The sequence below is a fragment of the Halichoeres trimaculatus genome, unplaced genomic scaffold (assembly GCF_033239565.1).
Source record: "Halichoeres trimaculatus isolate MK-OKI-2021-1 unplaced genomic scaffold, fHalTri1.1 fHalTri1_scaffold_9, whole genome shotgun sequence".
Lineage (NCBI taxonomy): Eukaryota > Metazoa > Chordata > Actinopteri > Labriformes > Labridae > Halichoeres > Halichoeres trimaculatus.
In genome coordinates this window covers 31,178,215-31,203,315 of record NW_027437188.1, presented here as the reverse complement: position 1 = coordinate 31,203,315, position 25,101 = coordinate 31,178,215, and the positions used below count along the sequence as shown (strand labels likewise).

Genomic DNA, 25,101 nt, shown 5'->3' with positions numbered 1-25,101 from the left:
AAGCTTTCTGACATTTTCATATATGAAATGGATAGAGTGAACAATGTGTACGGGAAATGAGAAGCTTCTCTATGCATAACAAATTTCACACTCTTATACAGCCACACTTAGCGCCCGCAGACAATCCAGCCCCGCACATTAACCAACCATTTTTGCACCCGGTGAACCAGCTGACAAGGAGTAATCTACAAACTATACAATATTGCAGCCGATTAGATCTCACACATCACTCCAAGGGACTTTTCATTTTCCAAATGAGTTATCCCGCCTGCACAAATGATGTAGCCGCATGACATCAAGTGTTAAATAAGCTTTGGACCAAGGCCATCCATTCTACTTTGCAGCTGCACTGTAATGTCTACTCCACCATAAAAATCTTATTTTCTTTCCAGTGCAGGTAAACGATCTCCAGGGATATTCCTGTGCTCATTTAACTTTCTAATAGAGGACTTTAAAGACATGCAGATGGCTTCTCACAAAGACCAGATAGGCCTTTTCAAGTGCATCCTGGCATGAGAACAGACGACTAAAAAATGCATGAGAAATGTGATGGTAGGTGGATGTGTGCTTTCAAAGATGCAAAAAGAAAAAAAAAGGATTTCATATCACTTTTCTTTCTCTGCGGCAGGTTTGATGCAACTGTACGAGATAATTGGTGATAAATTCTTCATACCTGATTATACTGTATGTGATTATTCTTTGGCACCAATCTATCCTGAGATAAGATTCACAATTGAGCATCTGCACTGTTACTGAATCCATGCAGGAATAAAAAAAACAGGCCTGACAGAATATTCGATTGCACCATAGCTGTTTGAACTGACACTGTTTATTTCAGTGTGCCTCGTGTTCTGCACCAGCAAATGTTACCCTTTCCACCAAAGATATCTTGAATGCTTTCCAAACCGTCAGCGAGTCCTTGGAGCTCGGTGGGAGACTCTTACTCGTGCTTATAAACCTAGACAGAGTTGTCAGATGAGCAGAGGAATAACATTGATTGAATAGCTGTATGTGTGCGCGCTGTCAATGCACTGGCAGAGGATAATACCTGCATTATACAGGGCTTCAGAAATTCAATAGCAAATTTCATTTGCCTCATAAATAGCCTGCAGCTGGTACTTTTACTGTAAAGCTCAGTACAAAAGAGCAGCAGATTATCCATAGTATGGTATAGAAATTTTCAAGACACAACAGAAAAATAGGGTAAAAAAAATGTTGCAAAATGTGTGTATTTTTCTACCCTTTCAATAAAAAAGTCCTGATTAGATCCCTCTTCCCATCTGAAACATTGCATCTAACTATGATAGACTTGATCCCCTGTAGGGTGAAATCACAGGTGCATCATGATAACGACTTATTCAGGCTAAGTGTTGCCAGTCTGAGCTCATCACAGTCCCCCTTGTGTTGCACAGTAGAAGCCAAAGGAAAAGCACTCCGGGTAATGTCTCTCTGACTAATTTGAGCAGTGCAGGAACTTTTTGGAACAAATGGTGGCGTATCTGTGGTCCCTGGTGGAAGAATTTAGAGGCTTTTCTTGACTGGGCTCAGAGCTACTTTGGCTTCATCAGGGAGGGCTGGTATTAGTCTGAAGTGAATGTCATGCCTCAGCAGTGCAGTCGCTTTTCATCAGGAGCTGCTGCAGACTGTAGTGCATGCAGGTGCTGCATTATTGCACCAAACAGGAAGCAGTTACAGTTCCCCCAGTTTAGGATTTCAAACACTATAAAGCAGCAACTAATATGCCACCACTCAGCCACCACTGCAGTAAGTGAGTGAACTTTCAATGGTCACTCTCACACCTCATGTAAAAACACTCAATGCAAACCTCACAGGTTATATATGACAAGGGGTCCCAAACCTTTCAGCCCACAGCCCCAAAAATAGCAGTGTATCACACCCTGCCATGGAAAAAACACCAACAGGCCAATCAGAGGACAAACAAAAACAAACAAAAAAGACCCTATGCACTAAGGTAGAAAATAAGAAAAATGATGTGCAAGCTATGCAGTTTCCTAAACTAAAATTTGTGAGTAGGGTTTGAGTCCAGGTTGAGTCCAGGTGAAGTCAGTCCAGATTTAGGGGCCGTTTACAAGACAACTGTTCAAGGGTGAAACACAAACGTTGTGTTGCGCTTCAGCCTCCTGTTTACAAAAAAAACGGCGTTTCAGCCGACCCAAAACACAAACTTTTGAAAACAGTCTCCGGAGAGGAATCTTTCTAAAACGCTGCGAAGGGGAGTGTGACACGTCACAAGTGCATACAACAATCCAACCATGAGTTCAACAGTACCCTTGTTACGATCGTCTCAAACCACCCTGTTGTGCTTGTGCTGCTGAATCTGCTGACTGTGTTTCATCAAAATGTGCGTCTGTTGCTTCACTTTTGCGCTTAGTATTCACCAATACACCAGATAATCAGCTCAACTCTACTTCAGTGGAGATTTCCCAAATGCTGCTTCTAGACAAGACAGTTATAGCACCACCTATAACTGTCAGGGGAATCACCTGGTGGAAATTTAAAGGGACTCACTGAAGACTTCCTAAGTGATCTTGAAAAAGTCTCCCTTCCAGATATATGCCTGATCGGAATACATAATTTAAAACGAGATTATCAACACCAGTAGAGGTTATTCCTAAATACCACTATTTTCGCTTTCTGATCGGGTCAAGCAGGACCAGTTTAATTTAAGGCACGTTGAAATATCTATGACAACACCATGCTGGTTGACAAAGTTTAGTTGTGAGAAGAGATGTCTGTACTTTTCTCTGCTTAAAATGGTTTCTTTGATTAATTTTATAGAAATGGTGGACACAGGAGCATAACTCTCAGACAGAAAAGGGACAGAAAAGCAGAAGAAAGCCTAACAGGAGAGTGACAGAGCACAGGCTAATAGCTAAAACATGAGCTTAACTGTTTGTCCATTCCAACCCACAGTGGTCTGTTCAAACTTGAGAGTCCATCAATCAAATGAAGAGCCAGGTTACATTTGCTGTGCTTGTTAGAGGAGTACTTGGCAGAGAGTAACACTCAATATAGCCACTTACTAAACAACAGTACAAACTTACAAACACACTCACACATTTAGAGTTAAATCTTCCCAACAGTGTGCGGGCAACTCCCAGCCAAAAGGTGTCGCAAAAACAGATCCACCTCACAGCCTCTTTAAGTATCTAACTTTTAGTATATAAAATATTGTGATAAATAAAGCCAAGATTGAGTTCAGGATAAGGAATACTTCCAGATTACTGGCTGTGTAAATCTGGACTGACTGTGTTGGACAATTTTGATGTGTAGAAAACACATTTAACTAATGAACATCAATGTTTGTTGTGAATTTTACAGCATTCATTTATAAATAAGCCTGAGTTGCCCTAGACTTGAGTACTACAACACTGGTCTCTACTGATACCATCATTATCCTTGCTTAGTAGATACTTTTTGATTACAGAAGGCATTTTGTGATCTGACAGCACATGCATGGGGATTTGGTATTGCAGGGAGTAGAAGATTTTTCAACAAAATATCAAACAAAAACTTACTTTAAAAGTCCAAGCAAATTGAAAATCAAAAAATAGTCCAGGTAAAAACACAAGAGAGCCTCGAGGAGTAGAAGAAGGTAGATCACAAAGAAGACTGGAGCAGGAGAGACAACACGAGGAGACACAATGATCTGACACAGGAAGGAGGCAACACAGACCTGTGGTAACGAGCAACAGGTGTGAGCACAGGTGAAACTAATGAGGAGCAATCAGAGTGGAAGGAGACAGACAAGGACAGGAAGTTAAATAAGGTATGAAACACGAGGAGGGGGGCACTGTCAAAATAAAACAGGAAACACATCAAGCACAAGGTTAAGGAGCAACAAAAGACAACAGGAGGAAGATTTGCAAATCAAACAAGATCAGAATGCAAAGGAAATTCAAACAAAAGTAGCTCATTAAAGCTTGATCACAACAACTCCATATGAGATAAGTGGAAATGAAAGATGTGTGGAGATATACTAAAGGGAATTTCTGCAATCATACATTTTTGTAGTAAATCCTATCTTTACTTTCAAAAAAAAAAAAAAAAGGTTTCTAACATTGATGTTTGTGTTTGTCATAGTTATAGTAATTACTGAGCAGCTACAGATCCCTCTCATGTTTTCCAATTTCTTGTTTGTTGTCTTTTCTAAATCCAGATAACAGATTGCACCTTTAAATTGTATGGTAACACAGAATTGTTTTTGAGAAGCAGCCCAGCTGCAGTGAGTCAAGACCACCCTCCCCTCACACCTAACACACACAAACACGTAAACACACAAACCATCCCTACAAACCCACAATCAAATTTCACTCAACATCTGCAAAGCATTCCCAGCAGGCCCGAGTGAACGTCAGCCTGGGGAAATCTATAAGACTGGCTCACCTCACTACCTCCAGTTTTGTTCTAAAGTTTCACTCTGTTGTTTTCTATCAGCTGCTGAAAGGTGGCACAAAACCTTTAACAAGCAGCCTGCTCCACTTAAATCCCTCTGTCTCTGCCCACATAAACCATAAATCATCCGTGGTTCGTTATGACACTTTGGGCTGCACTCCAGTACATTACTTTGAGGAACATTACAGTTACATTTCAGGATATCCAATTTAAAAAGTTGCTGGCTCTTTGATCTCAGGTTAAGACTCATATCACAGAGCGACTGCTGACTGGTAATTTACATAGCTGAGAAATATCAAATTACACTATAGGCTACCGATTATAAAGTTCCACACACGACAAATAACATCAACATTTCTCCACATTTGGCTCTAAAACATCACTTTCTATGCAGATTTAGAGAAATATTTGTGAATTATATTTTTCAAATATTATATATACAGGTTAAATGTTTTATCTGAATTCTAAATGTTATATATAAATGTTATAAAAAAAAAATGTCCTGATTCTAAATATTCAGCTACATTTCTATACATTTAGTTTTCATTCCAAATCTTAAGCAAAGACTAAATATTTAGCTATCTATCCAACCTTAATTAAGGTAATTAAGTCAATATTTCTAAATCTTTAACAAAGATTTCTTTACGTTTAGTCAAGATTTCTTAATATTTAGCTAATATGTAAATTCTAACTCCTGCCCGCCGGAAGCACCAAAATAAAAGTTTGAGGAAGTGACCCACCAAAGCTGGATTTTCATAATGTCATGCTCTACTTCTTTGATGTGGGCCACAGGATCTTCATCAGTGCCATCACAGCACTTGGTACGTTCCTTTTCTAACGGCTGATTTAGTCATTGTGTTTGACAATCTCAAAATCCGGCTTGGCTGGGTCCAAGTACCAACCTCCAGTCTAAGAATATGAGACAATGCAGAAGTGCTAAAATCTGTGTTTCTCAAGTGTCTGTTTGAGGCTGGCCCCAAAAGTACCAGGAGTCACATACACACCAAACCTTTTTCACAGCAGAAATTAACAGCCTGGTTCAAAAAACGTCTCCTGTATGAGTCGTGAATTTTACTATCAGCACACACTTTAGGGGTTGAATTTTTTTCTAACACGGCCATTCAGAGGATACTAAGATTGCGAGCTTGCCCAATCAGAGGCACAGCTGTGGTCAGGTGGCTGATAGGCGCCCGATAGCTGTACACAAAGCCCTTGCCACTTCCAACATGGCCGATATGATAGCCGATCTGCTTCATTTTCCGTTTCAGGAAAAGACGGATGACATCTATGTTTGATACGGTCTATGGCTGGGTTGTCTCCTCAAACTTTTATTTTGGTGCCTCAGCCTGGTGGGAGTGTGAATTTGCATATTAGCTAAATATTTAGAAATCTTGACTTAACCCCTTGCTGCCTGAATTAATTAACAGTTATAAAAAATAGAATGGTTGTGAGTGTTTTTGCATTCTTACAGATGCTAAATAAAGTGGAGATTGTAAATTTGAGTATGGTACACAGAAGAGTTATAACTTATTAGTTATTATATATATATATATATATATATATATATATATATATATATATATATATATATATATATATATATATATATATATATATATATATATATATATATATATATATATATATATATAGACATGAGAAGTTCATCCCCTGACCAATATATTGTGACATAGTGGATCTGATACGATATTTGGTGTAGAAAATGAATCCATTGGTAAAAATGAGAAACCAAGGTCATTTTTACTGCATTAAGACCACACAGGGTATGTCGCAAATTTGTGACAACAGGCATCAAGAGGTTAGTATTTAGAAGTCCTTGCTTAATATTTGTTAATCTTAGACAAATTTTTTTTTGTTCTAGCTAAATTTGACAAAATTCGACATTTATCTATAATATTTTATATATAATATTTAACCAATACATTTCACAAATATTTATCTAAATCTGCATAAAAAGTGATGTTTTAAAGTGAAATGTGGAGAAATGTTGTTGTTTTGCGTAAAGTGTGCAACTTTATGATCGGTGCCCCATATCACACCTGACATTTCAATGTTAAAGAATAACTCATGTAGTTGTGTAAAATTCCTGAACTAATGTGTTTTGAGATAAGAAACCAAAGTGCAACAACAACAGCAGCACAGGCTATATTAGACCTGAGATTTATGCTGATGGATCCCACCATATGCAACGTCCCATTGTGGGAATGCCTGACAGCATTGTTGCACTGAGCCCGGATGAACTATAAGCCAGCCGAAGTATTTCCCCATTCCTGCGCAGGAGGTGCCATAAAACTTGTTTACAAATTCACAAAAAGTAATAAAATCCGTTACAAACTACAGCCTGGGTTTGGAGGCGAACCTAGTGGAAGTGGATTTGGTCTATTAGGAGACATAATAAACAATTTTTCCAGGAAATCCTAAGCTTTGAAATAACTCCTCAGTATTTGTACAATACAGAGCAGAACTTGTGAGTCATGTTTCCGGGTGAAGCTAGGTGCTGACTGTTATTCGCTTTACATAAAGCCAACAGGAAGCTTTATGCTGCTTACGTTTCCTTGTTTTTCTGTGGTAGCAGACACAGGACGTAGTGTGTTCTTATTGTGCTGCAGCACAGAAGGTAATTCCTGAGATTTCCCGTAAAAGAAGCACATTGTTTATTTGCTTAACCTGTGGCACCTCTGCAGCTATTCCCCTTCTCCCCATAGAGCGGATTACTTTGTTTTAATCCAGCTCAGAGTGCCCCCACACAGCATGCGATAGTCCTTCGTCATCATAACGGGCCAGGTATCGACACGAGGGCCCCTGTTTACCTCCATAGGGCAGGGGGATTAGGAGCACAGGCTTTGATGTCAGATTCACAGACAGGAGTGGAGCACAGCTAAAGCCTCTCAGGGTTATTATGATATCCAGGTCCGTTTCTTTACCCAACATTATGAAGCCACTGCAGAGCCAGTGAAGAGAAGAAGAAAGGAAGAATGCGTAGGACTCAGAGAAGAAGACTGTCTTTTATCTTGCATTATTATTCAATTCAGTTTTACTTATTTATGTTTTGGTGCTCATTTGCATTTTTGGGATAGAAAATTCTCTTTGGTGTGTTCCTTAAAGTCCATCAGGAGATTTCAGCCCTTTAACTAAAGTCCATTATGTCAGCTAAAGAGCTAATGAGTAATAATGTTGTCTCATTTCTGACTGGCACTTGAGTAAATGCTGCTTCATTATTTATACAGTGCAGCTGCAGTCAGATTTAATCTAGCCATTGTTCTTATAATTGCTCCGAGGAAATGCAAAGGGTGTGTTCTTTGTTACATGTTGTTAGCTTTACAGCGCTCCTGCCACACCGGGTCAGTCTTTTTTGATTATCTCTTAATTTCCCTCTCGGCCCACAGCAGAAGCTTCCTCTCAGATGTTGCTTGTGGAGTCAGTAAACACTGCCGATGTGTTGTCCTATTGACAAAATGACGTTGAGTGGTGCTGATGCAGTGACATTTGCAGTAATAGGAGGCTGGTAATCTTCACACAATTGTGTCTCCACTTTAGCACTATTGGGGAGGCCATGGGGGACAACACTGTGCTTCAGTAGAAAATCTGCTGCTTACTGAGTGACCGTGAACATGATAGCCTAGCCCTCACACTTTAACTCTTATTACCCTGTGGAAAATAGGAGTCCTGCAGGATCAAACTGTCTGTGCTGACTCGGTGAATCAGGAGCAGCAGGCCCCGGCAGAAATAAAAGCAGCAACAGCTCTCTCAAGTGGTAAAAAAGAAAACTTCTATCGGCCGAGCAATAAAGAAGCCAGCTTTAATCCCTTTGGATTTTTATCATCCTGGCAAATAACTATACTGTCCAAGGCCTTTAATTGCCTTTTTAAACCTTGCGGTAATTTGTCCTGATCAGATTTTCTTTTCACAGCTAAATTAAGTCCCTGTATGGCCGTAGAATACTGAATTGCAGCAGCACAGCAGCAGCTGTTTATTATAGATGTTTTATTCCTGCAGCAGTGGTCAAGTAGGAATCATTTAGGCTTTTTATTTCTAATAAGATAAGTCCCTGAAGTTTCTCTTCTCAAATGCTGCAGAGAAAAAGTTTCAGCTGTAATGTGACAGTAAATTAACTGTCTTTGGGAAATCAAATAGCAAACTGGAGATATAAATTTTTTGCACTGGCAATAACCATTTTGTGGTTAATGTCTTTTCTTTTACTGTCTTGCATTATATTTATATTTTTTCTGTGAGTCCATATACACAGTAAAGTGACAATAAAACTCTTTAAACCTTGAATCTTGAATCAACACTTTCAAAAACTGCATGCCTTTTTTTGTCCCTTTATGCACACTGTAGTTAAGCTGCTGTATTATCTGTCACCCTCAAAGAACAGACAACGACACTGCTGTACTTCTGCTAAAATACACAGACAGCTCAGCTGAAAAATGTAATGTAACATTCACTTTGTGTCAAACTGAAATGAAATATAACAGAGGGTTGAACGAAGCATGCAGGAGCAGCTTGTCAGATTAGCATCAGCAAGTGGAGCACTCTTTTGGAGCGCAAAAGTGACCAGTAGTTCTAGTCCAAGGGGCATCCTCTGGTTTGCATATTATGACCTTTTAATGTCTCATCACTGCTGGGAATAATAGGTCACACAGGGGCGGAGCCAGGATTTCAGTTTAGGGTGGGCCTAACAAATTTTGGCTGGTCCATAAATTACAAAGGTAAGTAGATCATCATTATGCTGCTGTTACTATGTGTGGTTTTAAAGCACATTCGCTCACTTTTGCCGCTTAATTGCAATATTGCAACCAGACAGATCTAGAGACAAAAATTCTACAGTCTTTCCCAAAATGATCCTATTGTCCTGCCCAATAACATGAGGGTGAAAGTTTTATTAGTCCATAAAGTTTGTATTTATTTATTTATTTATTTACTTATCTTTCATTATTATTATTATTATTATTATTATTATTATTATTATTATTATTATTATTATTATTATTATTATTATTATTTAATTTTTATTCCTTTATTTATTTTATTTTATTTTATTTTAATTCTTTATTTTTCCATGGCACAGATGGCCTAGCGGTTAAGGTCACGCGTCATGAGATTAGCCATCGAGCAGGAGGCCCAGGTTTGAGTCCAGCCTGCAGCCTATTTCCCACATTTTGCTCCCCACTCTTGCCCCCTTGCCCACTCTATCCTCTGCCTACTATTCTACTATTAAAAAGCCCCCAAATAATATATGTATATATATATATATATATATATATATATATATATATATATATATATATATATATATATATATATATATATATATATATATATATATATATATTTATTTATTTATTTTTTTTATTTTTTTTTTTTTGTCCCAACAGGCTTAAAAAAGTGGCAAACTCAGCTTTTTTTTTACATAAATTCAGAGTGTCTAACAAAACAAACATGACGTGAAAAAAAATTCAGTGTTAGTTAAATTTGACTTAAAAAACAAAAACTGTCTTTTTAATCAAGAAAATTTTAGGTTGGGCCTGGGACCATTTGGCCCACCCATAACACCGCCCCTGGGTCATGTAAACAGGATGTGTATTAATCAAAAGACAGGCAAACACTGTCACATTGACCAGAGGTCAGTGTGGACACTGTGAGCAATGGAAAGGGTTTTAGAATAACTGTACATCAAATCACCACTGTCTGGACATTATGTAGAAGTATCTCGGCATCTTCTCAATGTGTAATAGTGTTGTCCTGTCAATAAGAGATGAACTTCAGATCTGACAGAATAACTTGGAGTACTCGGATTATTCAGGAAAAAAAAGATCCAATTTGAACGAATCTCACTTGAACAAGTTGATAAAACAGTTTTCTTTTTGTAATCTTGGGAACACAGATTCTCTGCTATTATGCAGAATTCAAACCTAAATGGTTGTTTTCCCTAATTTAGCCTGATAATTTAATCTCATTTATTGTGTGGATAATCGTTTCCCAGCCTAATTTCTGCCTAATAGACAAGATTTTGTTTGCGTGCAGCTGGTTTAAGATACAATATTTAGAGTTGGCCAACACTAAAAATATAAAAAGTACAAAGCCATTCTTTTTTTATCATTGCATTTTTTTAAGTCTAGCAACTGACTAGGTTTGTCTGAAAGCTTCACATAAAGGAATCTATCTGCTCTCAGACAAACTGCTGTCTGTAATTACAGAAACTGAGCTGCACTCTACATCAAAAGCATTCCAGTCACCTCAAATCTTATTGTGAACACATTTCCAACCACTTTTTCAGGAAATGTATATCATCAGCATATGGTGCAGCAATCATATACGTTATTTGGCACTTAGTACTGTTAAGGCAACAGATCAAAGAGGAGGTTGTGAGTCTGTTTATTCATATTTTCCCTCAGTAGCTAAAAACTACTGTCTCTGAAACATGCGTATGAATCAAACATCTCCTCTCATGAGAAATTTCATTTTCAAATAAATGTTAATTTTCTACATTTCTGTTTCATTGTAGCTTTACAGCATCAAAAATGTAATACTAAAGTAGATCAGAAGAAAAAGATTTGTAAGCTAAAACTAATAACACAGTTTGTGTTTGAATCATCAAAAGAAACACGTTGGAAACTTGCTGCAGCTGAAGACTCTCACACAGAACATCAGATAGTACAGCAAATCCAAACAAGCAGAAATCCTCTCTGTTAACAGCTAAGGGCCGTTTCTGCACTTCCTTTCTGCACTTACTTTGTGTTTCCGTCTCAACATCAGATCTATCCTGTCCCCTCAAAAGTCCCAGAAGCCTTTGCTTGTTCCTCAGTGATATTTCTCTTGTTCCACATGGCTGCTCACAGCGATTGCAAACAACAGAAAAAGCCTCTGAGCTGGAACTATTTTCATCCAAGGACCTTCTTACACATGTTTACCAGAGATACTTGCAGCTGCTTATATGAGATTTTTGACAAGTCTCTGTGTTTTGATCATACCGTTTTGATCCATGTCACCAGCACTCGTACAGAATCGCATACTTTAGGTGTTATCAGTTTCCCCTTGAGATGATATGTGATGTTCCCCTCTGCTGTTATCTGCCTCGGTTACGTTCAACAACACCTCTTTTTGAGCAGTTATTTTCTGCCTCCGTACCCTCGTCTGTTGCCGTGGAGATCCCGAAGGAAGGGATGCTCTTCATTTCAGCACTGTAACTAAACTATCACTTCTGTGCACTGCTTTCTTAGTTATCATTATTATTATACTCACCTTGAAGGTCACAAAAATTTATATTCAGACTGGCTTCAAAGAAATCTGGGGATTGCATTTCTAAATTTAAACTTGTTTCATAAAAATATGCCACATTTCAAACTTCAGGTGCATCCATCACAAAAGTTCTCTTTATATTATAATTATGTAGAATGGTATTCAGTAATGGCTAGTAGTTTTTACTTTTGAACTCGATTCAGTGTACGCACTTTTCAAATACACTTTAAATCAGTGAAACCAGACTTGTTTTCCCTAAATTAATGCAACATCTATTTTAAACCCTTCAGCTCATCATAAAAAATGAGCAGTCTATTCAAATACGGTGTTTTCTTTTCTTTGCAAAAGTCTTTCATTTGTATGTTCTTTTGATTCAGAAGCTAGTAAGGTGTTTAGAATTTCAAACTGAGTCCAAGAAATGATTAGAGGCATTTTTCACAGCACAAAGTACCAAGTGAAGCATATTTTACTGTTTCTTTGTCAGTTTCGTTATCTTGGGAAATGTGTCCCTGTGCTTGTTTTCACTTTGGGGCTGTTTATAAGACAATGGTTTCAGGGTGGAACCAAGCAGCATTTCTGCGGTCTAAGAATATGAGACAATGCAGAAGTGCTAAAATCTGCTGTTTCTCGAGTGTTCGCTTGAGGCTGGCTCCAGAAGTACCAGAAGTCATGTACACACCAAGCCAAAAAAAGCCATTTTCAAAGCAGAAATAAACCTATTTACAGCCTGGTTCAAAAAACGTCTCCTGTCTGAGTCGCTAATTTCACTATTGGCAAGCACTGTACGGGGGGATCCGGAAATGGAGGTAAACATGTGAGTTTGTGCTCTTATTAGAGCTGCAAAATCACTTTCAGTTTCAAGAGCAGCTCCTTTAAAGCAGGCTTAACAACACCGTTTCAAATTTAGGAACAGCGAAGACGAATGCGCGCAGCAAGGAGACACGATGCTCTGCGTGTCCTGACCCACAACATGCTAGCAACAGCGTGGCTAAACAGAAGACGGAGGATCAGGTATGAACCAAAGACTCTCAGGTTACGGTGGCTTTACAGGCCAAAAATGTGCATGTATCCTGTAGTTAGTTCGGATGGACCTTGGTTTGTATTCAGACCTGCACCAGAGAACCACGAACCGCACCAGAGTTCGTTTGGAAGCGGACCGAGACCACCTCAGAAAATGGGTCTCGGTCCGGTTGTTTGGTCCGCACCAGGGTTCGTTTGTGTCTATTCACACCTGCATGAAAAGTCCGCACCAGCGTGGGAAACGAACCCTGGGCCGTTTAAAGTGGACCAAACAGTCCAGGTCTGAATGCGCCCTAAGATAGCGAGCTCCCCCAATAAGCTGAGGGTCACATGACCGACAGGCACCCTATGGCTACGCGAAGCCCTTGCCATTACTAATATGGACCCTAAAGCCGATGTGCTTCATTTTCCGTTTCAGAAACAGATGGGTGAAATCAGCGATACTACGTCCATATTTTATACAGTCTATGGGTGGAATGCAAAAGTATTGTTGCATTTTGGACTAGCATTTACATGGAAATGTTGTTTTAGCTGCAAACTTTTGAAAAACACCTCTAGAGTGGAGTTTTTCTGAAACATTGCTGTGTAAACAGCAAGCCAGCGTTTTCAGTGGATGCGCTGACTTTGCAAGTGCATATAACAGTGCAACAGTGCCGTTGTTACAATCATCGCAGGCTACTATGTTGTGCTTGTGTTGCTCAATCTGCTGAATCTGCTGACTGTTGCTCCACTTCTGCTCTTAGCATCCGTCAATAGACTGAATGATCGGCCCAACTCTTCTACGGTGGAGTTCAACCAAAAGCGGCTAGACAAGACAAAAGCTAGACAAGACAGTTTTGTGCCATCTACAGGCCTGGCATGCTTACTGCTGACATGTAGTATGTCCAGCCCACCAGTGTTTCCGTGCAAATGCAGATTTTTTTCATGTAACCTAGTGTTTTCAAATGAAATGTTGTCACGTAAACAGGGCCTTAGTTAACAATGCACCTTAAAGAGGCAGTGAGGACTATCGGTTTTAAGTGGATTACAGTGACACCTTTGGCCTGGAGTCATGCCACACAGTCCTGATGACGTGACTCTGACAGTGTTGCCAAATTAGCTATATGTAGCGGCATTTCACACCCCTCTACTGTCAATCCAAGAAATTGGTTTTAGCAGAGAAAAACACATCTCTCTTCTCACTACTAAACTTCATCGGCCAGCGTGGTGTTGTCTTAGAGTTTCAAACGTGCTTTAAATCAACCTGAGAAGAGAGCTGAGAAAAAGCATTTAGAAATAACTTTTATTGGTGCTGATAGTTACATTTTGAGTTGGGAATTACGATCAGGCATGTATCTAGAAGGGAGACTTTTCAAGATCACTTGGAAAGTTCTCATAGTCCCAGTTTTTCTTGAGGTGGAATTAATGTTTTTTTTGATTCAATAAAAACTGTGCTGACTGCTCAACAGTAAGCAGTCAGCACAGCATTGAGCAGTATGATTGAGGTCTTATTTTCACATTTTCACTGCACATAAAGACATCCTAAATGATGAAGTCCCATGACAGGCCTGTGTAGGCTCAACGCAAAACGTCTGCCGTCAGCATCCAATGCAGTCAAGGATTAACAGCCCACAATTATTCCAACGTCTCGATCAGAGCTTCTTTCCCTCTAACATGTAAATGCCAGTAATATTCAGCTGACAGAGATAAACAGCAGCACAGCACCACGCAGCTATAAAGGGAGAGAATACGACTCAAACATGATGACAACTCAGCGTGTTTCACACTGCTCGAAAAGACCAACAGAGGAAAAAAAACTCTCCTCTAACCCCCTGAGACACTGTATGCTCATATAAACACATTGCATTTCTGCCTCTCAGACCCATGATCCTTCATTTTCTAAAACTGTAACCTAAGAGCCACATTTAGGGATACTATGCATGCCACATTACACCCCTTTCAGTGTAAACAAGATGGCAGGAATATCTGAAAAAGACTTCTACAGCAGGTCCTGAAGTAAAATAGAGAAAGGTAAAACTTGTGTCCAGTTTTTATGAATGAATCAGTGTATTTAAGTACAATCACACTAATAACTAATAACCAAATAATAAAGCAATAAACCAATAACTTCCAGAATCAGATTAAGAATCAGAATAGCTTTTATTTGCCATGTATCTTCAAGAATACAAGGAATTTGACTCCGGTTTAAACTGCACCCTCTCTGTAAATTTTTTGTAAATAAACATAAAGTATTACAAAAATAGAAAAAAATTACCTTAAGTAATTCAAAACTTTGTAAAATAGATTAATAATAATAGTAATAATAATAATAATGATAATAATAATAATAATAATAATAATAATAATAATAATAATAATAATAATAATAATAATAATAATAATAATAGTTGTTATTATTATTATTATTTTATTATTATTATTATTATTATTATTATTATTATTATTATTATTATTATTATTATTATTATTATATTTTTTAGTAAAGAGCTGTAAAGAGAATAAAAATATATAAACATTTAAGTGAAAATAGTGCACTGAATAAGATGTCAAAGAAATTTGCAATGCAATTAATAATGTAATAGAAAAGTGAAAAATAATTGTGCAAAGAAATATAAAACCTGTGCAAAAACCAAGTTTATCTATTGTACAATGGGTCTCATTAATCCCAAATAGCAAGTAAAAATAAAAAATGCACACCAGACAAAAGCTTGGGTCTCAGGAGGCTTAATAGCCTGACTTTACTCTTCTGCACCTTGATATTTAAGTGCACAGACCTACAGGTCAGGAATCACTGTGCAGAATTCATATCTATATTTAAAAAAAAATCTGTTTTAAACTCTATTGTGAGTGATGTAAATGCAAAACAGAGTGGCAAACCTGACGATGGGGATTTTATGAGTTTTAGTGTGTGGCTATGCAGCAGCTCGGTGGCATTATTTACCCGGCTAATGCCCGAGAGATCTGTCACCCTCATTCTGAGGAGCTGCACTAAACAACAGGCTCACTAAGTAACGGCTCCTTGTTTTTTAGTAAGTCAGCAATATGTGAATCCTGCAGCTGACTACCAGGCTAAAAGTGATTACTTACCTCACTGTTGGCTGACAGGGCACTTCCAGCTGTACTCTTCTGGCTTCTTATCCTGGGCTGAAGAGTTTTCCCCTGTTTTACTGTCTGCAAACAGGTGTGTGTGCATATTTTTATTTTTCCCTTGGGTGTAAAACAGCCAAACTACATTGGCAAAAACTCAAGTACAAGTAAAACATCTGCAGTGCATCCTCAGTGCTACTTAAGTAAAGTGCTGTAGTGCATCAGCAGATTGTTGTTTTGGTGTCAAATGGAGACTTTTCATTAAAATAAATAGCTTTTTGAGTGTTAATCGTGTTATTTATTTGGATTACATTTAACCCTTAGTTTTGCTGTTTGTTTGTTTTTTTTGTTTTACCATTAGCCAGTCGCATGGTGTCAGCCTTGGAAAACCAAAAAAACATGACCTTGGCCTCTCCAAGAGAGCATAGATATGGTTTAGCAGGAAGGTGATGGTGTCTTTGACTTCCTGTAAGGGCTGGTAGGCAAAGTGGAGAGGATCTAATTTGGACCTGACTGTCAGCTGGAGCTGATCCAGGTTAAGTCTCTTCAGAGTCTTCATGATGTGGGATGTCATTGCCACCAGTCTGTCGTCTTTGGCGTCACTTGAGTGTGGCGTCTTCTGAACAGGAACGATGCAGCATGAGTACTCCACAGAGCTAGGGGGCACAGGCTTTTTATACTTTGGGACTGCAGCCTTGCCTGTGTGGAGTCTCATCAGTTATCTGTCTTCTTACATGGTCAACAATTAAGGAAGTACTGAAGACTTGAAAACGAAGGCAACTGGACTGTGTAGAGTTTGGGAAGACGTTTCACCTCTCACCAAAGAAGCTTCCTCAGTTCTTCCCAAACTGTGAGCAGTCCAGCTGCCTATTTTCAAGTCTTTGGAATATTCATGACCTGGATGAATGAGAATCTACATGGACGTGATGAAGGATGTAGTTGCTGTGCCAAGAAGGGGGAGGATGAGTCGTCTGCTCAGAAAGGGCTTTGAGACTGGGAGCATAAGGTGGGGGGATGAAAAGGACCCTCATTAGATGATAGAAAGCATTGAGGAGAAGGGGGAGGCTGTGAAGTGATTATTGGCTGCAGGCAGACAATGGGGTTAGGGTAAGGGTTAGTTAGGGTTTAGGTTAGGACCTAGGGTAAGTTAGGGTTTAGGTTAGGATCTTGTGTAAGTTAGGGTTTAGGTTAGGACCTAGGGTAAGTTAGGGTTTAGGTTAGGATCTTGTGTAAGTTAGGATAAGGTTAGGATCTAAGGTAAGTTAGGGTTTGGTTGGGGTTAGGGCAGTCGGATGGCAGGGACTGCGTTGTATCCATTTGCCCTTGTCACGCTGCCATCAGTACCCCTCCTGCTGGTTGTCTTGAAGCCTGTGATGGTCTTCATGCCCTTCTAAACCTCCTCCCGTAGTTGTCTTAAGCCTCCCAGGTCTTCATTTTCAGGACCTCTTGATTTTTTCTCACCTATTCCTGATTTCCATCTCTAAGAGCCCTCTTCTTAGCATTCAGGAAGGCCTCTATGTCCTTTGTTATCCACGGCTTGTTGTTAGATCAACAAAGGACAGTTCCTGAATGGGAAAGAGCTGTCCACACAGAAGTTTGTGTAATGTTGTCTGTCGATGTCCTCTTCATTGCCACAACCCGCAGTGTGCCATAGACCTCTTCCGACCACCCCCTCACATCCTTCCTAGTGGCAGGCATCTTTAGCCCTGTTTCCAACAAGCAGTCCAGTTTAGATCAGTACAGTTTGGTTCAGGTTGGTTCTATTAAATCTTGTCCTGTTTGCATTTCATCAAGAAGACATCGAGCAGTTTGTCTTCTTGTGATTGCCATGTTGCTCTCTGTTAAAAAGCACAATCAAGCTTTGTTTCAGAGAAGGTGTCCTGCGAGGAGAAGTATGATCACTGTCACACGATAAGTGACAATTCTTTCAACCAATCAATGGTCTGCAATGTTGTAGCTCCACCTTCCGGGATTGGATCAGTTTAGTCTGGCACCCCTAAGGAAGGGTCCCAAAAAGTGGGACGGCTCGTCGTGGCTATTTGGGGATCTGCCCCAGGATTAGCCTGTGGAAATGCTGTAAAATGCGTTCTGTGCCAGAGACCAACTGAACTGAACCGCTTGGTGGAAATGGGGCTTCTTTCACCAGAGGCACATAGCAGGGGATGAGCTGACTCGGGTTGTGGTGTGATCTCCCCAGGGGAGGAACACTTGAAGAACTATCTTCTACATTAGCATACAGCAGGTCTGGGTCTTCTTTCCCCTGGTTGAGCAGCTCATATATTGTCTGTATAAAGAAAAAACAGTATCTTTACAACAGCAGTCAGCAGTTCACAGTGATGTTTTGACTGTTTCTGCTGACTAAGGCGATGCAGAAGTGAATGTTGCCAGCAGTGGCCAGAGGCAGTACTACAATAGTACCAATGTATTTTATTTTGTTATCCTACTCTACAATCAGCTGAAAACTTCTTGAGCTTTTCTGTCCCTGTAACCCAATCTATTTTTACACTGGCAGAGCTTTAAAGATAAGCTACATTTATCTTATTTTTAGAAACTCCATGAGATTTTGGCAGCCTCCTGGAGTTTTCTCGCTACTTTGCGCTCTGCAGGAACAATCAGATACAACACCTCTGAAAACTGTTTTACTTTGTTTAATTTTGCCGGTCTGAGAACAGCTCTGCAGCATGCTGTTGGCCTACTTATCCCTGGCCTGCATTTTTGAGTTAACCAAACACAGATGTGTCAGACCCGGCAAAATCTCAAAGTCCAGCCCTGCTTCCACCCCCTGCTTTGATTGGCTGCTGGAAATGGCAAAAGTTGGTGGGAGGATGAATTCTCCACCCTACTGTAAAAAAGGTGTCATGACTTTCCTTTTTGCCTTTTTCTCTGCGTTCCTCACAGACACCGGTGAGATGGCCTCAGCACATGATAAGGCTGTACTTCAAGCTATATTCAACCCCACCACCCCCTTTGGAGACATTCCCGGCCTGAACCAAGAGGAGGAATTAATTGATGATGGTGAGTTTGAGGCTCTGGCTTGATGCGCCGCTGCATATCATGTCACAGTGTTTTATGTTTATCATTTTGCAGCATATTGAATTTATTTGAACGTATTCCATCCCTGGACTGAGAGAGAGAAAAAAAAAAGAACATGACATTTTAATCCAAGTTGAGCTCTTGGTGACGTTTCTGTGTTTTGCTTGCCACGGTACCTGTCAATTGAGTATGAGTGCTTTTTCAACCTGTTTATCTCCCCCTTCCAGACACTGGCTTTGACACAGAGTTGCTGAAGCAAGTGAAAGAGTTGGAGATGCAGGGTGTCACGGCAGCAGAGGCTGGGGATTTGCAAGCTGCACTTCGACTGTTCAGCCAGGCAATCCAGATCTTGCCTCGGAGAGCCTCAGCCTATAACAACCGGGCTCAGGCCCTGCGGCTGCAGGGGAACACCGCAGGTACATGCCACAAATTCAATAACAACCCCTTCCAGATGAGCACAGTGTGCCAACACATCACTGTGGAGTCTGAGGCCGGCGTGACACCATATCAGAGCTTTGTCTGTCTAATTCACTTTGTCAGAAGTGCTTTCTGTACAGCAGCCTCACATTCAGTGCTTTAACCTGCTGTCTGTCACAAACATGTCAGGGATATGTACACCGAATGTACAGAATTACAGGGGTTCCTGTGAAAATATATTCAGTGTATTTTTAATACAGTGCAGTGATTCCAGTGACAGATGTCACAGGTTGTCACTTCTGTGTTTCTGTATTTGTCTGGTTTTTAGACCTCTTTGGCTCATGTGAACTGCTGTGCTACCCTTTTTTTCACGCTGCCTCCCTCCCAGGAGACGCTTCTGTCAATCACACCTTGTACTCAATACTGTAACATCTTCTCACCCGCGCTGTTTCTAAAATTGGTGCTGCTATCTATAGGCTGTGCTTTTCAATTTGTCTGTAACCTGATGCCAGTTATTGTTGTTCAGGCTGCAAAACAAGAACTCGGGAACAATATACCCCAACAAAACGCCTACATAGGGATTTAAAACATTGTGTACAGAAGCAGCACAAGCCAAGATATTGTTGTGTAATAAGTTAGCTCTGCAGTACTGTATTTATCTTTAAATATACTTGTTTACAACCTCAGAATACTTAACTTCTTCAAATTGTTCATGCATCTGGGTTGCTGTACTTTTCCTACACTGCAAAAAAACTGAAATCTTATCAAGTGTTTTTGTCTTATTTTCAGTAGAAAATGTCTTTTTAGACTTAACTTGAGCCTCGTTCACCTGACCAGTCCAGAAAATGTTTTATTTCAACTTATTTAAAGACAAAAATGAGGTCTGAATTGCTTTAACAAGTAAGAAGAGGAGTTTCAAGCAATTTTTACTTGTTCCATTGGCAGATATTTTTTTTGACTTGTTACAAGCAATTCAGATCTCATTTTTGTCTTTAAATAACTTAAAACAAGACACTTTTCTGGACTGGCCAGTTGAATGTGACTCATGTCGAGTATAAAAATACATTTTTGATTCAAATAATACCAAAACACTTGATAAGATTTCATTTTTTTGTAGTGTGTTAGTGAAAATTATAGGACTATTCGGTCTCCAAGAATTTTTACCCACATTAATTTGAGTTCATTCTGCAGCCTCCTGACTTTCAGCAACCACACTCTTCTTCTTCTTCACCCTCAGGGGCGCTGGAGGACCTAACCCAGGCCATCTCTCTGAGTGGCGGCACTGGAAGAACTGCCTGCCAAGCGCTGGTGCAAAGAGGCCTTTTACGAAGATTAACGTGCCAGAATGATGAAGCCCGAGCAGATTTTGAAAAAGCAGCAGCACTTGGGAGTGAATTTGCTCGACAGCAGGCTGTGGTTCTCAATCCGTACGCTGCCCTGTGCAACAAAATGCTGTCAGAGGTCATCAACAAACTGCGCAACCCTGAAGTGTCTGAGATGCTGTAGTTAATGAAGGCAGTTTGTCTGTGTAAAGCTTTTTCTGTGAGCTCAATAAAGCAACTTTTTTTTTTTAGATTTTAGCATCCTTTTTATTCTTTTCTTTGTGGTGCTGTAGAAAAAAACACTGAACAGGCAGTTAACATTCAAGCAGTGACACACATTTAGGATTGTAGTCTTATAACACCTTAAAGAAAAGTGACATACAGAGGTAAAGTTTCAGTTTGCAGGAAATACAAATGTCAAATCATCTTTCCAGATGTAGTTAGTTCGTTGTTGCTATTAAAATGCCAAATTTGACTTAGTTTATCACAAAGTTGCCGTAGTTCAATATCTCCCCCACTAGGTGTCAGTCTTACCATTTTAAAAACCACAACACTAGCAGAATGAAACTCATGCTTTGATCCATAAGGATGAAATATGATGAAACAAACAACACTCGTCAGCTCTGTGTGCCAAACAAAAGCAGCTAGTCCGCTAAAACACAATATGAGGGCCCTTCTCAAACACTGTTTCAATAAATTAGAGGATTTAGCGTCCTCACAGAGATTGTTTAAGTTTCATCTCTCCTCAATAAACACCGCATAAACAAAACCATCCCGAAGCATTTCTCCCACTTACAGGCATTTGTGGAGACGTTTCGAGGAGGATGAATAAATCAGATTAAAATCCTCTGAGGCTGTAACTGATGCCAAAATTAATTTGTCACTTGTAGAAACCATCTCAGAATCTGGCCTCAGCTCAGAGTTCCCCTTCAGTCTCTGTACACTGGCTGTATTTACAGGGTCTTTATCCTCTGTACAGTTAGGGTGCATCTGACTGGTTTCTAAACATGGCACTGCTGCCGCTGCCGTTGTGCCCTCTGAGCTCTGGGACCATGAGAGTTATCTTTTATTCTTCACCGCTGTATACAAGTCTGTGACCTCTCCCAGGCAGGCTAAAGCCACCGGCTCATTGTGCTCCTCTCTCTGGTAGAAGGAGCAGCTTTTCAGGTGCTCTGACATGGAAGGAGTGTCCCTGAAGCTCCACCTGTCCACAGAGGAGAACAGAGAGCTGAACTCCCAGACCTGCAAAACACAGACACATGAGCTGAGGCAGGTGTAGGACGGTACCGTTATGACATTTATCAAATGTAAGGCAGCTGTATACATGAGTTTAAATGTCTTTTTTATGTCTATGGAATTTAGATCACAGAGTATTTGAATCATGCAGGAGACAACAATAATGGAAATGTTGCCCTTCAAATAGCCAGCTGTCACCCACACAGCCTTATCAACACCTTGTTTCCATGAATGATCACACACCTGACTTATTATGGTAGCACTATCCGCACTCACTGGCAGCGAGGCCTTGAGCCATTCCACATATCTGATATCATCAGCATGCTCTTTGTCCCATGATCAGTGCAGCGCACGGATAGTCAGGGTAAAAATACACACACATGCATTCTCATTTTATTCTCTCAAGGAAGGAGGTCATGCTGTGCAACCTTGTGCGGGATTGTTGGTTTGTAGGTCAGTATCATACAGGTGACTGGACCACGGGAGAAAATCAGGTTTAACATGCAGAAATATTCCCATAAATGGATAAAAGTGATGGAGTAGTAATTCAAAATAATAGAAAGTGCAACAATAGGACATTCTGAGGATGTTTGAGATTATTTCTGACTTCAAAATAAGGTCACTTCTCAAGCTTCTGTGCCTCTTGACCAATTTAATCACAGATTTTCACTTGCAAAATAAGTGCATGAATTTCATTCCTAAGACCTATATGCATGACTTAGGTTTTTTTTGTATTAATTCATACATTTATTATTATTATCATCATTATTATTATTATTATTATTATTATGATTATTATTATAAGTATTTTATTTTAAATATATATATATATATATATATATATATATATATATATATATATATATATATATATATATATATATATATATATATATATATATATATATATATATATATATATATCGCTTTCAAAAATGTAACCAACCCACCAGCCCTTCAAGGGATTCCACAAGTAAAAAAAAAAAATAAAAAAATAAATTAATTTTTTCATTTATTTATTTTCTTCTTCTTCTATTTCCTTTTTCTTAATAAAGTGCCTATTCCCGTGTCGGAAATTGCCCGAAAAAAGCCGAATCAAATCCGGAAACTCACGCTGAAGCGTCAGTGTGGAGAGCTCGGCGGCCAACGATTGACACAGACGAGTAAGCTGAGGTGTCAAGCTGTTGTCTCTTAAATAACTACTTATTTGTGAGTTAAATTCTACTTTTTAAAATGATAGCCAATGTTTGAGCACGAATAGCGGGAAAACGTACGAAAGTACGGTTTTCGCCGAAGATACAACAGCAGAGTCTACCTCTGTCAAAACAGTGGAACAGAACAACATTTCGAGAGGACAAGACTTCAGACTATGCAAGTGAACCAACAGGTATGTCTACTCACCCTTTGCAAGCTAACAAATGTTAAGATGTTAGGGTTTTTTAAAGTTTTGAGTCCACGTGGCTCTAAATTAATACATTACGTCATCTGTACATCCAGCAAAAACACACGTCCCCTGTTATGTCCCCATTAAACCACGAACGCTGAGCCCTTACGGACTTAATTAACGTCACCTGGGAAATGATTGCGTGCACGAGACTGCGAGGACTCAAAATGGTATAAGTAGCAATGGACAATATCCTGTATCTTCTCATGTTACCTGCATGTCATCATGTAGCTCACCTGAGCTGCACTAGGAATTATAATTGAACGGTTTTTAGTTTGAATTCTTACTAGTGCACTCCCATTAGTTGACACAGCTCACCAAAAGACTGAAAGAAACAGGCTTTATCAAGGCGTATATATAAAAATATAAGGCTTATAACTAACTTATATTTCTAAAGCCTTAACATTGGTTTCAGTTTCCACAATTCTTGTATACCCTTATCTTTATTTTTAATTTTCATTTACCCTGCCATGTTGGCTGGCTTCCCTGAGGACCCCTGTGTTTCACCTCACACTGCTATGAACTGTGGGTAATTCCTTCATGCTAAGTCTGCAAACATGCCCACTTATGGAAAAGGTCTATAAAAGGCTCAAAAAAGTCAGTGTGAGAGCCCTGACAAACTTTACTCTTCACTTTAAAGTCAGTGAGTGTGTGAATGTGGATACTGAGATTGGGCCATGGTGTCCAAAAAGGCCTCCATGGACACAACATATCAACTCCACAGTACTTCTGATGATATTCCCTGTTTGTAATGTCCTACAGCAGCATTGTTTATATTCATGCCACTGCACAGGGCTGTTTATGAGTCTGAACATGTTAAAGTTTCAGCCTCACAGCATTACAAATGTAGACTGGATTTAGATAATACCCCAAAACTAAGCAGCTGGGGTTGACTGTAAGGCTCAGACCATTTGCTCATTTGGCGTCCCTGCAGCCTGGAGGTCTAAGCCATGGAGTCAAAGGATTAGTTTGAGGTCCAGGGTAAACACAGTATCCCTGCTTTCCAGCTGTTGCATGTGACTCACTGCTGTGCATTTTTCAGGAATATCTTTGTGGTGAAATTCCAAATAAGGAGAAAAATATGGCATCCTTTAGAATGCACCAGCTTACAGCTATGCAGATTTTAATTTAGGTCTGGATCGAGATGCATTTTGTTTTGTTTGATGATGATTGCTTATCCTTGGCAGGGGTTTGCTTCCTATAGAGCTGCTTCTGATTATTCCTCCAAGTTCATAACATAGACTCAATCCGGATAATGATTGTCAAGCTCAACCGTGCGGTTACCACACCACTGCTCTTCCTTTAACAACAGCAGAGGGAAACCTGTTTTCTTTCCCCAACACTTGCTCTATGTCTGACCCGATATGCAGCTGCTCTTCAATAAGGACACTGAAAAACAGCAAATCTCCTGTGGCTGCTGCGCCAGGAACCTATTAACTGATTCCAACATGGTTGTGATTCAGTTTGTAATATTGGGAGGACTATGGAGCGCCTGAGTGTGTTAACAATGCAGCAGCTGTCAGGCGGTGTGACTGTCTGATTTTCTGATGGCAGGTAGCAGAGCAGTGCTGGAAACTAGAATGGAAGTGATAGAGAAGTTTGGTCGTGTGTTTACCTTCCCTTTACTGTACACAAAGTTAAGATAAGTTGAGATTTTCCCGCCAAATATATCAGGGTAAATGAAATTACGATAGATGATTTGAGTAGTTATTAAAGGGATAGTTAAGTTTTTTTGAAGTGGGGTTGTATGAGCTCTATGTGACCACTAAGGACATTAGATACAGTAGAAAGGATTGTGAGGATGTCTGACTCTTATCTTGATGTCCAGTGTCCGTGGATGTTTCCTCTGTATTCCTTTCAGTCGCC

At 39.6% G+C, this 25,101-nt stretch overlaps 2 protein-coding genes and 1 long non-coding RNA gene across 4 annotated transcripts in view; 2 read left to right on the top strand and 1 right to left on the bottom strand.

Moving 5' to 3' along the window:
* Nucleotides 1–3,694, bottom strand: part of LOC141797562 (uncharacterized) — a 91,931-nt gene extending 88,237 nt beyond the window's left edge. Inside the window, exon 1 of the long non-coding RNA XR_012599090.1 lies at nt 3,540–3,694. This is a non-coding gene — a long non-coding RNA (uncharacterized LOC141797562). The remainder of the gene's footprint in view (nt 1–3,539) is intronic.
* Nucleotides 3,695–18,633: 14,939 nt separating this feature from the next.
* Nucleotides 18,634–20,804, top strand: ttc36 (tetratricopeptide repeat domain 36). The gene is made up of 3 exons (XM_074679102.1): nt 18,634–18,798; nt 19,044–19,232; nt 20,471–20,804. Exons 1-3 carry the CDS (start codon nt 18,642–18,644, stop codon nt 20,737–20,739), a joined length of 615 nt encoding a protein of 204 aa, XP_074535203.1. The 5' UTR covers nt 18,634–18,641; the 3' UTR covers nt 20,740–20,804.
* A 2,193-nt stretch (nt 20,805–22,997) lies between these two features.
* cntn5 (contactin 5) overlaps nt 22,998–25,101 on the top strand; it is a 236,584-nt gene continuing 234,480 nt past the window's right edge. For both annotated transcript variants that reach the window (XM_074679099.1, XM_074679098.1), the window contains exon 1: nt 22,998–23,178. In XM_074679099.1, coding sequence (XP_074535200.1) covers nt 23,161–23,178 — 18 coding nt within the window. In that variant the 5' untranslated portion in view covers nt 22,998–23,160. The remainder of the gene's footprint in view (nt 23,179–25,101) is intronic.

Excerpts from the sequence above, each read along its gene's own strand:
- ttc36 (XM_074679102.1), top strand. The coding sequence starts at position 18,642 with ATGACTTTCCTTTTTGCCTTTTTCTCTGCGTTCCTCACAGACACCGGT. Across the intron at positions 18,799-19,043 it reads GGAGGAATTAATTGATGATG|ACACTGGCTTTGACACAGAG; the intron begins GTGAGTTTGAGG and ends TCCCCCTTCCAG. Across the intron at positions 19,233-20,470 it reads GCTGCAGGGGAACACCGCAG|GGGCGCTGGAGGACCTAACC; the intron begins GTACATGCCACA and ends CTTCACCCTCAG.